This window comes from Heloderma suspectum, chromosome 7 (genome assembly GCF_057233095.1).
Source record: "Heloderma suspectum isolate Gila_16-S chromosome 7, 16-S_ref, whole genome shotgun sequence".
Lineage (NCBI taxonomy): Eukaryota > Metazoa > Chordata > Lepidosauria > Squamata > Helodermatidae > Heloderma > Heloderma suspectum.
The window spans coordinates 40911726-40926864 of record NC_139464.1 but is presented as its reverse complement, the minus strand read 5'-3'; the positions used below and the strand labels follow the sequence as shown (position 1 = coordinate 40926864).

Genomic DNA, 15139 nt, shown 5'->3' with positions numbered 1-15139 from the left:
TTAGCTATTTGTTTTATATTTTGTATTTTTAGACCTCGTTTTATTATAATGTCGCATTATAATGTTTGTACCGTTGTAGTTTTTGTATTTGTTTTTATGAATGGTTGTGAACCGCCCTGAGAGCCTTGGCTACTGGGAGGTATAGAAATGAAATTAAAAATACTAATAATAATCGTGGCAAGTAGCGACAGTTTCACCCCCACACACACACTTCCTTTTCTCCATCTCTTCAGAGCAGGAATTCTTGGGGTGGGGGGAAGCAGCCGTCTTTCCCTCTGCTCCCACCTCCCTAACCTTTTGCCTCAGAGAAAGAAGCAGTCCGCCCACTACTTGCCTGAGGAATCCTATGGGGAAGGGAGGATCACACAGCCCAGCCCCCGTCCCCTCTTGCAGGCTAATTGCAGAGGCTGTTCAGCAGATGGTAGACTCCACCATGGCCTTGGGGCCAGGTTATCTGAAGGATCGCCTCCTCCTATATGTGCCTGCCTGGACCTTAAGATCATCCTCAGCAGCCCTTCTGCATGAGCCCCTGCCAAAGGAAGTGAGGCCGGTGGCTACTAGGAGGAGGGCCTTTTCTGCTGTGGCACCCCGGCTCTGGGATGAGCTCCCTGGTGAGGTTCGCCTGGCACCGACGTTGTATTCCTTCCCCAGCCAGGTGAAGACCTTTTCATTTTCCCAGGCATTTTAGCTTTCTAGACTTTTAGCTTTGCTTTTAAAATCTGTGTTAAACCTCTGCATCGCTGCTAGGTTTTATTCTGGTTGTATTGTTATAGTGTGGTTTTAATGTTTTTATATTTTATATTGTTTTACTGTGCGCTTGTGGAGTTTGATTTTTGTGAACCGCCCAGACAGCTTCGGCTATTGGGCGGTATAGAAATGAAATAAATAGCCGTCCCAGCCCCCATTACACAAGTATTAAATGCGGCTGCCAGTCAGCGACGAAGCGGGGGCGAAGGGCAGCCGAGGCCAGCGGCCGTTGAAAACGGCTCGGACGCAAAGCGCGCCAAACCCTCCGCTGCCCTCTCCCGAAGGAGGGCGGGAGTCCGGAGAGCCAGCGTCAGTCTACGCAGGCGCGAAAAACTCAGTTCACCTTGCGTGGAGCCACCCCAGACCCAAGAAAATTCATAGGAACTACATAGGGCCTGAGAAGGTCCACTATTGAGGGGCGGGGGAGGAGTACTGGGGACTTGGGCGGGGGGAATAAATTCCGTCCTCCGAATCTTTGGGGCTTCATAGAACCTTCTAAGAAAGAAGCTGAATCTTCAGATTACGGAACATCTTACAACCATTAGGGTTGTTTTTTTTTTCCCCTGGAGGAATTTCAAATCAAAGAAAAGGATAATTCCGTCCTAGTGGTACAGTCCAGCTGAGTTTAACCAATCACAAAATCGGCTCTTTGGCGCATCATAAATTACTAGGTAGAACAAGACGCCACAGTCCACGCATGCTAAATCGCAGCTTTGAATGACATCATCGCTTGCCCGAGAGCGGCGGGGTGGGGGTGACGCTATCGCTGTGGTGGGCCGGAATGCGTTTGATTTAGATTGACACTCAACCCAATCAATCGCTACTTAGATTTCATTTGATCGGCATGCGCTGACAAACCATGAACGGAGAGAATGGATGGCGCCTTGACGAAAAAGGCGGGAAGGTATGACAATGAGAACCAATGGGAATGTAGGCAGGCACGAGGCGTAACCAATCGTTTCTTGCGATTTGGGGAGTCTCCACCAATCGGGGCTTCAGTGGGGGTGGGAAACAGCGTTGGGGTTGCTAGGAGAGGGTTGCTAGGGGAGCGTTGGGTTGCGTTTTTCTGTGAGTAGGGGAAGAGTAGGGTGGAAGTCGGCTCGCTAGTCCGGGACTGCACTCTTGCCCCCCTCCTACAGCGGAAGTCATAGTGGTCCCTCCTGTAGCAGAGTACCCAGAGGCCCTGCGGTCTTCCCATCACCACGGTGTTGTCTCTGACTCCCGTTTAATCCTTACCCTCCCGCAGTAAGTGGAGGCGTCTTCTCTGCCCCCCCCCCCCCGCGCTTCTCATAGTCTTTCATGGTGAAGGGCAGTGTAGGCCATGGTGAAGCTGGCAGCCAAATGCATCGTGGCAGGTGAGTTCCCATTTTAGCCGCCATGGCAGCATTATTTTAATTGTATCTTCTTCCAGGGTCTCGGCATCCCACGCAGTGGTGCAGCTAGGTCATTTTAGCTCTTTGGCTTAGTAGTTGTGTGGAGGTCCCCTTTAGACGGCCATGGGTATTACTTCAGTTGTGAAGTGCACAACTAACGTTTCCCACTGACAGGAACTGCCATTCCATGCTTTACCATTGCTTCTACATCCCGTATATGTTACAACAACAACAACAACAAAAGTGTTTGCCTGATTTAAAAAAGAAGTGCTCAAAAGATGTGCAGTTTTGTATTTAAAAGTCATGTAAATCATAGCACCGCTGGGAAAGACTGAAGGCAAAAGGAGAAGGGGACGGCAGAGGATGAGATGGCTAGATAATATCACCGATGCAATGAATATGAACTTGAGCACACTCCAGGAGAGAGCGCAGGACAGGAAGGCCTGGCGTGCTATGGTCCATGGGGTCACGAAGAGTCGGACACGACTGAACAACAACAACAACAAATCATAGCACCATCATGGCTACAGGAATAAAATGAAGTTTGCTTCTGCTGCTCTGATGTCTTCATCACCTGCTGCTCTCTACGTTGTCATTCGGGGCAGGGGGGCGGATGTTGGCCCCAAGGTCTAATCCTAGCTGCACCAGTGATTCCATGCCAAGAGCTGTTCTCAGGACAGATATCCCCACTGGGGTGAGAGAGCTTAGCTGCCTCCAAGCAGCCTGCCATCTAAGACTGCAGTTATAAGTGGTAGGTACTTAACTAGGAAATAACTTTCTCTGAAATCAGTGAGAATTACTTTTCAATCAACATGGTTAGGATCGGGCTGTATATTACAGTACACACCTCGGATTAATTTTTTGCCTTGTAAATATAGAAACACAGGAGCACGTCAGGCAGGTGCAGTCTGAGCTAAATTTGAGCTACCAGTGCCAAATGCAAACTCCCCAAATTAGGGCATCATGGGTTTTGTCATTCCCATCTTTAATTTAGTTACTGTGATGTGAGTGGTTTGCCATTGTTGTTGTAAACTGTCTTGAGTATAGCGTACATTCTGTGCAATAACACAGAGTATAAACTTAATAAATAAGGTAGCATATAGACTTAATAAATAAGTATTTCAATTCCAGCAGCCAAAAATGACTGTTTCTTTATCAGACAGGAATCAGGTTTCAGGAGGCAACGTTCTTGTAGTGAACATGTAAACAAAAAGAATAGGTAAAAGACAATGTTGGGTCAGGAGACCTCTAGTTCAGTTTTATATAAGTGTGGACTGGAATGTATGAACTGATCCCATCTTAGCATGGGTTTGCCAGATACCATACTGACTGTTGGTTCATCTATTAAAATGTTCAGATCAAGACCCATTGCAGGATTTCAGTCTACAAACAAAGTGTGTGTGTTAGTATTATAACAGTTTTTGAACATGTGAAGATGTCCCAAATATAACAAAAAACACCAAAGCAAAGGAGTGTTGATAAATGTTGTGGTTTGTCACATTTCATTCAGATTTTTTCTTCCATATCTAAACTTTAAGAAACAAATCTTTTACCTTCTTGGATATAGAGAAAATAATCAGTGTATGACACCATTTTATCCCAAAGAAATTTCTTTTCTTGCTGAAATATAAGGTGGCTGGGGGGGCCTAGTCATTAAGGTTTCTATAAATTTGGCCTGGATTTGACAGTAGTTTCTCCTCATGCAAGATATGGTCACATCTTCCACTTCTGTTCAGTGGGTGCCTCTGTCCTGCCATACATCCACATCAGTATAAAGCATGAGTAGGGTGTACGCCATTAACTGTGCTCGTCAATCTGAGTTGGTCAAGCAGCAGCAAAGAGAAATTAAAAGTGCTCTCAACCCCAATCAGCTGATACCAGACTTGCATGCTCTACATATTGCAAAGAGAATGCTATAAAAATAAAAAGATGTACCTGAATATAACAATCATGAGTGGTTTCCACAGCATTCGTCTCAACAAAATGTATATAACAAGGGCCAAGGCAGGAGGTGATGTAAAAATTTAACATATGCCTGTACTACCAGCCCGGATGCAAAAGCAATATGCCAAGGATGCAAAAACAAGGACCACAATGCCGAAGTCTGTTGATTTTTTGTAGGAGTCGATGGAGTTTTAAAATAAACCTCAACTAAAAAAGAAATAGTACTTCTAGGAGAACTGTTTTGTCCCAAACTTGGCAACAATCACAAAACCATGGATGAGAGACTTAGTAATTAAAAGGAACATTAATGTGGAATTTTATTGTTTTAAACTATTATATTGTACATCACCCAGAGTGGCCGTGTGACTGGCCAGTTGGGCAATTAAGAAATTAATTAAATAGATAAATAAATAAACAAACAAACATGAGTTTGGAACTCACTGCAATAACTGTCTTTAAACAAAATCAAAATTATACTTGATTCTCCTTAGTACTAGCCCAGTATAGCCATATTCAGGAGATAGAAGTTGCTGCAGATGCTTCATGCTTCAGACTGGGAGGCGTATTACAGAATTGCCAAAGCACAGGACATTGGTCCCCAATTGTTTTGTCTCAGGACCACTCACACCAGAAACAAGATACCTGCAAATTGAAAAAGAAGCCTTGGCAGTGATGGATATGTGAACACATAAGTTTTAATCTGGTTTTATGATGTGGGAGAGCCCACTACCTCCCACACTGGAAGCATTTAAGATGAGGCTGGACAGTCGGGGTACTCTGACTTGGATTCCTGCATTGAGCAGGGGGTTGGGCTCGATGGTTTAATAGGCCCCTTCCAACTAGGGGTGCACGAAAGTCACTTACCTGGTTTCGCAGCTTGCTTCGTGGTGGGGGGGAGGCGCTTCGCTGCTCCCCCCGAAGTTCAGGCCGGGGGGGAGGCTTCCCGCCTCGCCCGGCCGAAATTCAGGCCGGGGGGGAGGCTTCCCGCCTCGCCCGGCCGAAATTCAGGCCGGGGGGGAGGCTTCCCGCCTCGCCCGGCCGAAATTCAGGCCGGGGGGGAGGCGCCTCGCCCGGCCGCGAAATAAAAAGTTTAAAAAAAAAAACGCCCCCGTGATAGGCTACGTGATGATTAACATAGCCTATCACGGCTAGATCTGCAAAGTCAGCCGTGATAGGCTACGTAAATCATCACGTAGCCTATCACGGGTGACTTAAAAAAAAAAAAAGCGCGTACGCAAATTACGGCCCGCATAGGGAGCCGCCATTCGCGTTCCTTATTTGGTCGCTGTAGTCTACGTATGTAGTCTACGGCGACCAAATAAGGAACGCGAATGGCGACTCCCTATGGGGGGCGCCATTAGCCATACGCGCTTTTTTTTTTTTTAAGTCACCCGTGATAGGCTACGTGACGATTTACGTAGCCTATCACGGCTGACTTTGCAAATCTAGCTGTGATAGGCTACGTTAATCGTCACGTAGCCTATCACGGGGGGAGGTGTTTTTTTTTTTACTTTTCTTGGAATGGCGGCGGCGGCAGCCGGTCGAAAGACTGGCTGCCGCCCCTGCCCCTGTCGAAGCCCTGCCGAACCGCCGCTGCGACCCGCCACCGGGAGCAACATTCGGGAAAGGTAAGTCCCATCCCGGGGGGGGGGGGGGGGGGCGGAGAATTTCTCCCCGAAACTACTTCGGGGGGCCGAACACGTTGGCACTCGGCCCCCCGAAGTTTCGGGGAGAAATTCTCCCCCATCCCTACTTCCAACCCTACTATTCTATGAGTCTATGATTTTATGTTGTAATAGTTTTATTCTTTGCTGCTGGCTTTATCTTGGTTTTATTCTCTGCTGGTTTTATTTTTTGCTTAAATATTTGTACTGTACGTTTTTAATGTATTGTACATCACATGGAGAACTTCAGTTATTGGGTGGTTTAAAAGTACAGTAAATAAATAATAAATAAATGACTTGTTGACTTGACATTCACCTTACAAATATACCATAAGCCTCTTGTATCCCTTTTTGGAGACAATCCCCTTGATGAACTTCCTCCAAGGGTCCAAAGATTTTGTCTCCAGATGGCACAATTCACTTACATGATTGTATAAATCCCTGGGGAAGCATGAATTATGACAGGTACTCTGCCATATGCCATTATATCTCTACAAATAACACTGAGAGCATGAAGTTGCTATCTATGTGGATTTCATTGCAGATGAAACTCATATCAGGCTCTCTACAAACAAGAATTGTGGAAGACTGATAATTTGTGTGACAAAATAAAAAATACTGCTTAAATTGGTAGCCACAAGAAAAACTCAGACTCCAAACTAGCTAAATTTCAACTTGAGTCTCAGTTCTCATGTGTTCAAGAATTTCAGAAGGAGTAATGAACCCACCAGATTCATGAAGCTCACCATGGTTCTACAAAATTTTGAGTCTGAGCTTGACAGACATTTGACTCTCTATAAAGGAAGACATGCGGACTTGGGTAGCCAAGTTTGTGCTCAGCACTGGTCAGTACAAAAGTGTCTTGTATCACAGTGGAATTTCCATGGCTTATGTTGGCAGCTGTTCAATTTACCTCAAAAGACTCTGTTTATCTTGTTGTCATTTACTACTATTCCTACTACTTGGAGACAGCAAAACTACAGAGCACAATCATGGAAAAAGTTATTACTGTGCTAAAGGATATATTTCCTCATTGCGGCATACCTTCCATTTTGAGATTATGGGCCACAATTCTCTGGCATTGTTTTTTATTTTCAGCATACAACCAGTAGTCCACATTTTCCTTGTAATAATGGGGAAGCAAAGCAAGCTGTTTGGATAGTGAAGAACGTCCTCCGAAATATACACACGTGCATAGCTCTCGTGATATACCATTCACCCCTGTGGAGCACAGGTGAAGTCCAGTAAAACAGCTCATGAGTTAACAACTGAATGCAACCCTACCAACCACTGTAGCTGACTTGACTCGAATAGTAGTGAATATAAAATACTTCTGTCAGAAAGATTGACTGATAAAAGCATGTTAGAGGCACAATTTCAGTGGTAGACATGCAAACAGAAATGCCTCAACTCTTTGGCCACAGCAGGAAGTTTGGATTCCAGATACGGGATTTCAAAGAACGGTCCAGACTAGTACAGAAACTCCTTGTTCATATGCAGCGGGGACAATGAAGGGATGTCTCCACCGGAATCAAGAGCACTTCCATCACATTCCTCCTGCTTATCATACTAAATCAGGGTACAAGTCAATTCCATCAGAAGTACTAGATTTGCAGAACACTTACTAAAGACTTTTCCTAGAAAGGAAGGGGGAAAGCAAAATTTCAATAGAATATATGCTTGAATATTTTCCAGAGAAAAGGGGATGGAATAGGAAGAGTTAACTTCTGTCCAGCTATGTGATCTGATCAGGAAGGGACAGCTTTATTTGGAGTTAGTTGTAATACAGCATTCAAACAAATAAAACAGACATGCGTCAACTTCTTAATACAGAAAGGAGAGAAAGAGTTAGCATTCCCTCCCCACCCCCTGTGGTCTGAGACTGCTCATGTTTTTGCCATTTACGTAACAAAAACATGAACATTAATTGCATTCACACAATCAACCTTAAGTCTATTTTGGCTTCAATCCTTTGCAGACTTAGATGTGCTTAATCCTTTTGATCTCAATTGGCTTAGGTTTCCCATAGAAGTCATAGGACTGGTTTCTTCATCTTTTACATCAATTTTATCTTTTGTTAGTATTGCATGTAGTATCTCATTGGAAGAGAAGCAATAATTTCTTAAACTATAGGCTTTCTTAGGCAGAAAGAAAGTGACTTTGTCAAATTAGAACAAAGGTATTTTTTCCTCCATTTGTCATGCAGGTGATTCAGCAGTGGGGAAGAGTGCCCTGGTTCAGATGTTCTGCAATGATGGGGCTCATTTCCAGAAAAACTATACATTGGTGAGCCTTATGGTGGAATGATAGATACTGGGGAGGAGAGGAGGCAACGTAATCTTTATAAACCTGGAAGATAAATTGTATCAAGGGAGTTCATAATCAATGCCAAATGTCTTGGGCATATTTTAGAACAACCTATCAGAAAAGTGCCAAGAGTATCTACAGCCAGATAATGGGCTCACCCAGCCCATTATCTTCCGATGCAGGAGGAGCAGGAGTGTATCTCATTCCATTTTCCACTATGTACCTAAGGAAATGTGGAACAACACCCCATGCAGTGGTCTGTACATATGGCAGCCAAATTTGAGGGAGAGGAACTGTGCAAAACAGGTCTCTGAATGTACAGTCTCCATGTTGAAATCAATATTTGGCATTACCTTAGATGAGCAGAGGAAGGAGGGCTAGCCAAGTAAATGTGTGAACCAGACCCTAAAAAATCTAAAGCAAATGTTAGGCTCATGATAAAAATAAAATTTATATTTTTGTAAGCAAATCATTTTTTAGTCTAGTTTTGTTTTTCCAATCTAGTCCCTAACATCCAATTTTCAAATTTTGAGTATTCCTCTGACTGAAGAAAAACTATCATTTAGAGCTACTGTGAGGGTGATTTGAAAGACCTGAAGGGTTCTGTTGGCTCTAGGCAACCATAGTATGAAAATGAACTGGCTTTCTCTGAATTTTTCTGACATGTTTTCCACACTCTGATTGACAGACAACAGGAGTAGAACTGCTGGTGAAGACAGTACCTATTCCAGTGACAAGTGATAGTGTGGTGAGCCCAGCTATGATTTAAACCGGGGCGGGGGGGGGGGGGGCTAAGAAGCCATTTAAACTTCTCAGTTTTTTTCAGGACTTTGTCTGAATTGGTCTCATTCTGTTGGATGACTCTGACTATGTTTGTATTGAATTATATGTGGAACCTTAATATTAGCAATGCAGAAACCTTAATCATTGGATTTATCTTAAGAACTTTATAGGCATTGAGATTCCTATTTGGTTAGCAGCCATTCCAGGAGGCTGCATTGAGTGAGATGAGAGGGGGAAGCAGGGCCATTCCACCAGCCCTGCTAAAATAATTAATTATCCCCCTCTTCCCTTGCCATTCCTTTTTCCTTGTGTGTCATGCCTTTCTAGATTGTAGGCCTGCAGGCAGGGACTGTCTTGTTTAATTGTTAATATGTAAGCTGCTCTGGAAGCCCTTTTGGTTGACGAGTAGCATAAAATACTTAAAATAAATAAATCTCTCTTTAGGATAATAGCATGTGCCTACGTTAGAATCTTGATTGCCATTTTGTGCATGCAGCAAGCTGACACTGGGAACAGAAATTGAGCTTAGTGGTTTATGGCAGAGATAAGCACTTCAAGATATTTGGACCATCTCAAGTGTACGAAGTCTCCCCCTGTTCTCCCCCAGTACAGGTTTGTGCTACCACCATCTGGTGACTCTCCCGTGGGCGGGTTTGTTTTTTTTTCTAGGATGGGGGACAGGATGATGAAATGTTTGCAACTTGGATATGGCCTGCAAGACTACTCTGGACTATGGAGTGCACATTCTTTAAAAATTGAAATAGTGAATTTATTTATAGAATTCTGTGGGTCACAAATACTTCATATGCTACAAAGTAATTCGCTTCTTGGAAGGGAGACCTTTTTTGTGACCATTGCTGTGTCTGAAGGGGTCTAGTATTTAAAAGCCGTTTGCTTAGTATAGAAGATTCCATGGCTACACATTATTTCTGTTTCTGCTTTCAGGAACTCTTCCTCTTTGACTCAGCAGGCAAAGAACTCTTTTCTGAGATGTTAGAGAAACTGGCAAGTAGAATATAAATCTTCATTCAACAGACGTGCTGTGAAGAAAACCTGACCTCCACATCCTAATTAAAACTTGCATAAGAGCAAGGAATAATCCTTTTGGCCTTCTGTTTTGTTAACACTTGGATCATCTCTGGGGGATAAAATTCCCCAGAGTGCGTAGTATGGTGGGAAAGGGAAGGGGCCAGTCCCCTAAAATTAAGGTGAAAGCAATTATACTACAGCAGAGCAGTGCACCCCTGGCCAATTTCTGGTGTACCACCTAATGCCTATTGGATTAGGACTGTGGACCTTGGTCTGATCTAGCAAAACACATGAGCAAGAATGCATATTTGGGATCATTTCACACTGAATAGTTCTGCCTTAATTGTTCAGAGATCCTGAATATGTATCCTTGCTTTGTAAGCTTAAAACCCATTAGGTTTTAGTTTTTTTAAGTAGACTATGCAAAAACCGAACTTAGCCAACCTTTGCCTAAAACACTGGTAGCTCTCTGCGAAACAAATTAAAATGTATGAAAAAGCGTATTTGCATAAAGGAACACCTTCTTCTGTTACCTTAATATATCTTTGACTTGAACAATATTGCTTTGTTCCTTTTTGTGCTTGGCTTGCTCTCCTAAGTTTAAAACCCTGGGGCAATTACTGTGCAGTTTCGTGAACACTGGGTATTAGTAAGTTAGCTTGCATCAAGACCTCAGTATTGGGTATCCCAGAGAGAACTGTAATCTGAATTGTCTCTTTGCCTCTCTCAGTAGTGCTATTATACCTTCATTTGGGGTATTTTTAGAATTCTACTGTGATGACTTTATTGTATCCGTTTATACTACAGACTATGGTGTTTTGATGCAATATGGGTCAGCCACTGCTGCACCATAAACTCCCAATCCCAATTCACGTCGTTGAATGTGTTTATTTTTTGGAAGGTTTGGGGGTAGGATTCTTGCTGAAACACAGAAATGCACATTCCCCTTTGAATATCAGGATATATTTCAATACAGAATGGATCCTGGGATCCTCTTTATCATACTCTTTTATTTCTAGCCCAGGTTTTCTGATGTTCTATATATACCAAAATTACTTTCTTCTCTCCTTCTGAAATCCCTGTGATTATACTAGCTATTGACCACATCCATTTCAATAGGGTTGACAGTATTTTTCCTCTTGCTGTGCAGTGGGAACAGTCCAATGCCCTGTGTATTGTGTATGATGTCACCAATGAGCAATCTTTCAGTAACTGTGCCAAGTGGCTAGAGAGGCTGCGGACCCAATCCTCTGGAATGCACATTCCAGGTAGGAAATTGTAAATGTCTTTGCATGTATATTTTGTGCTGGTATCTCTTATTCATGAGTTATGGCAGATAGCAGCATCTTAATTCCAAGTGGTTAGGATGACTTTCCTCAGTTTATTCAATCAGCATGTAATGGCACAATCCTGTGCATGCTTAGACAGAAGAAAATCCTACAACATCCAGCATTCCCCAGCCAGCATGGATTGTGCCCTAAAATAAACATGGGAAGTACCTATTCTAGGTGACTCCCTTGTGATCTTTCCATCCATTATCTTGTCAAACAATTTTCCTGTCATTTTTTAACCTGTTAGCCTGCTAGGTTTCATAGTGCTTATTGTTAAAAATTCAGTGTTTCTTTTCCTCTTCCTTCTGTCTTGTATAGGTGTGGTAGTGGGCAATAAGACTGATTTGATTGACAGACGAGTTGTGGAACAAAAACAAGCACAGGAATGGGCACTAACCAATGGCCTAGAGTACTGCGAGATGTCAGTGGTGAGTGTCTTTGTATCATTGGGTGTAGATAAAGAATTGTCTTCACTTTCAGATTGAGAAGCCACTGGGTTGTATGTTGGTATAAGACAATTTAAATTGTTTTCAGCAGTAGTTGTTTCATGAAGTAATCAACTAAGACCTTTTACTGTCTTCTTCCCCATCTGTTTCTTTTTTCTTTTCAGAAAGAGATGGAAAACTATGAAGCCCCTTTTCACATTATGGCAAATTCCTTTCACCGACTATACAGAGAGAGGGTGGAAACCTTTCACTCGCTGGTGTGAGGTGCATCTGAGTAGAATATGCTTAACTTGTTTCTTTATCTTGAACCTGGATATAATCAGATGTTTAACAATCACAAACTAAGGCCTCGGTCCTATGGGGATAGTCAGCTGCCTCCAAACTTGGAGGTGGCCGACTATCCAATGCAGGGTGGGCAGAGTGCAGAGGGGTCTTCTCCACACTCTGGCTGCCCTGCATTTGCAGCAAGACTGCTGATTTCAGCTGTCTTGCCAGAACGGCTCGGAGAGCTTCCACCATCCCCGCCCCCAGGAACGTCCCCTTTTCCCCTGCTCTACGTTGCTCTTCCAAGCACGGACCTGGGGACGAACCACACCACCTATGAGACAGCGAGGGAGGGGACAGGGAGGCGGTTTTCTGGGAACCAACTTCAGAGCACTGGCTCCGAGGGTGGTTCCTGAAAACCGAAAAATCCTATGGCTGTCTAGCAGCCATAGGATTGTGCCCTAAATCATATATGAATGGAAGTTACACTTTTATTGTTTAATTATCATTTGCTTTCCAGAATTTCTAAGCCAAACTAAACCTATAGAAGGAAACTTAATCTGTTTATTACCTATCCTGTAACATACATTTTAAATGGGGTGTTGTTGTCTGTGCATGATTTCACTGTTTAAATACCGTGAAAGCAAGTGTAATGCAACTATCATGAGACATTTTCAAAAATAAATTTTAATCTATAAAATTGACTGGCAATATACCACACTCTGTACATCCCAAAGAACAGCCCATTTACCCTGGTAGAACCCAACCATCAGGAATAAATAATGTATTCGTCACTCTTCTAGAAGAAACCAAAGATGTGAGACATAAAATAGAACCATGATATCCTGAATTGTAGAAACAGCCTCTTAAGGTAGAAGTCCATGGGGTAGTTTCATAGGTTGGAGTTCTGCAGCATTATTATCAAGACTGATATATGTTCCTGACTTCACAGAACATTGTTTATATTTTGATTTGGCTCATTCTCTCTGGCTGTTGGAGGCTATCTGGCTGCCAAGGGCTTTTCTTCTATTATCCTTTATAATTTGAGAATGTACTGCCCTCTGCTGGTGCACAGATCATTTAAGGGGGGGATAAGGGGTAGGAAGCCATTGCCTCCAATGGCTTTGCAAAACATGCTGTTTGATACCATATTGTGTTAGAAAAACTTGCAGGGTTAGGAGTTTCTTTTGCTAAATAGTTTCTTCCCATTTTTGTAGCGATTGTCACATTGTAAAGTTGTAACTGATGGGCTTCTGACATCTCCATGGTGGTATACAAAGAATAAATCTTGTGGGAATGACATAGAATGCACTTGTTACTTTTAAATTAAAAGATTATACTGGAAAGACCTGTCAAAACGTATTTATTTATTCTGATTTTTCTCCTTCCTTATCCCAAGGGCTTAGGGCAGGTTGTAACATGCCGCACATAAAATAAAAGTATAAAAATATGACATTATAAAACCCACACAACCCCCAACAATATTAAAATGTTCCAACATATGCAGAGTTTAGTACTCTGGATATGTTGGAACATGTCCTGCTTGTGGGTTCCTGGTCGACTGCTGGTTGGCCACTGTGTGAACAGAACGATGGACTAGATGGATCCTTGGTCTGATCCAGCATAGCTCTTCCTATGTTCTTATGCACACTTTCTGAAAGCCAATGTAAATAGTAAAGGCTTATGAATTTCAGTATGTCATCCACAAGTGCCAACAAAATATAAGTGGTAAATGTAATAAAAGCAATACTTGAGCAGTCTCATTGGTGATATGAGGTAGAGGTTACCAAGAATTTCTGCATGTGTCCAATTCATTATGTTCTTGCAAGGGCCCATTCATTTCAGTAAGGCTCACCCAAGAGATGTTCTTGGCAAATAATGTAGGATTTGCGATTGATGAAGACAAGCAGCCTGTTGTTTGAACGTCTAATGAACGTTAACATATATTTACTGAAAAAGGAATCTTCATAGACTCAGTAATTTGTGTAGAACCTGCCCTTTAAAGGAGAAGTACAGGAGATAGGTGAACTCATTTCATACAAGGTGATTAGACAAGAAAACGTGGTGGTGCTGTGTTTGGACAGATCTGAATTATGCCAGAAAGGCAGCAGTTAGAAGAAGAATTAATAGGGCTATTGCTAAAAACCTGTAATAAATCTCAGGAATAGTCTTAAGAGAAAGTGAGATTCTGATGCTGGTGCTGAGAGGAGGAAACATACTGAATTTCCATTCTTTCTGTGGCTCTCGCTTGCTTTCTTTGGGTGCTTGCACACAGGCACGGTTAGAAGTAGTCTGCCTTGGTCCCAAATATGCCCCCAGCCCCAGCCAAGTAGGCAAAACATCTGAAGTAGCAACAGCTTCCATGTAACAGATACTACCATAGGTTTATGCACCTTCTAGTGAATAAAAGGGACTGGGGGGTGTTCCATCTTGCAGTTTAAAGACAGTTTCTTCTTTGTGACTCAAAACAGCAGTATGTGCAACTGCTCAGCTGCAGGTTCTGGTTTTCCAGTCCTTTGCAGCATTTGTTATGCAGAATGATACAGCTTTCCAAATGTAATGTTTCCCCAAGAAGCTGCAGATCTAGGAGAGGCTATGGTGTCTTCCTCACATGCTGGCCTCTAATGTTGGCAGCCTAGTCCAGACTTTGCTGAAGTTGCTGCAATATAACTTTTTCAGGTACTGGCTGTTCTTGTTCTGTTTTGGGAGACTTCTCTCTCCCTCTCCACTCTTGAGGGGGCAGTTTCTCTCATTCTTCTGTCACAGCTCCATGTATCTTCCTCGGATCTATATTCTTTTTTTCTTCCTTTCTTCAAAGCAAAACCTGGAATTGCTCTTTTCCCTAGTCTCTGAAAACAAATCAAAATCTGGCAATGTTGATAGGTGAATATGACAGACCCTACATATCAAGCAGAGGTTGGAGAAGGGGTCAGTTTCATGCATCTCTCTCAAGCCACACAAACATGAACTGGAACAACATGGAGCTTGTAACAAGATCTCTGAGTAAGTACTAGAAAAGTGAATAACTTTAGCCAGAAAGTGATCACTAAAAAGGAAATTAATAATAGGCCCAGAAGGTTAATTTCTGTGTCCCAGACATCTGAGAGATTGTGTCCATGTAACTGACATTTAACCTAGGCTAATGTAGTCTTCCCTAGCCTAGTCACCACATCCCTATAAGTACTGCTAGTTAATTATTCCTAGACGCTGCATAGGACTAAGTTGTCAGCTATCTAGAGGTAAATACAACA

The 15139-nt window shown here is 42.8% G+C and overlaps 1 protein-coding gene across 2 annotated transcripts; it reads left to right on the top strand.

Moving 5' to 3' along the window:
• The first annotated feature begins 1805 nt into the window (after positions 1–1805).
• On the top strand, positions 1806–13242 carry IFT27 (intraflagellar transport 27). 2 transcript variants are annotated; one of them, XM_084809806.1, is made up of 7 exons: positions 1806–2102; positions 7935–8014; positions 8724–8783; positions 9764–9823; positions 10998–11115; positions 11497–11606; positions 11789–13242. In XM_084809806.1, exons 1-7 carry the CDS (start codon positions 2069–2071, stop codon positions 11885–11887), a joined length of 561 nt encoding a protein of 186 aa, XP_084665932.1. In that variant the 5' UTR covers positions 1806–2068; the 3' UTR covers positions 11888–13242. The 2 variants fall into 2 exon arrangements, with proteins under 2 accessions (XP_084665932.1, XP_084665933.1); XM_084809807.1 differs by lacking the exon at positions 8724–8783.
• The last annotated feature ends 1897 nt before the right edge of the window (positions 13243–15139 follow it).

Coding starts and splice junctions, on each gene's coding strand:
- IFT27 (XM_084809806.1), top strand. CDS start 2,069: ATGGTGAAGCTGGCAGCCAAATGCATCGTGGCAG. Junction 8,015..8,723: donor TCCAGAAAAACTATACATTG/GTGAGCCTTATG, acceptor TCTGATTGACAG/ACAACAGGAGTAGAACTGCT. Junction 11,116..11,496: donor CTCTGGAATGCACATTCCAG/GTAGGAAATTGT, acceptor TGTCTTGTATAG/GTGTGGTAGTGGGCAATAAG.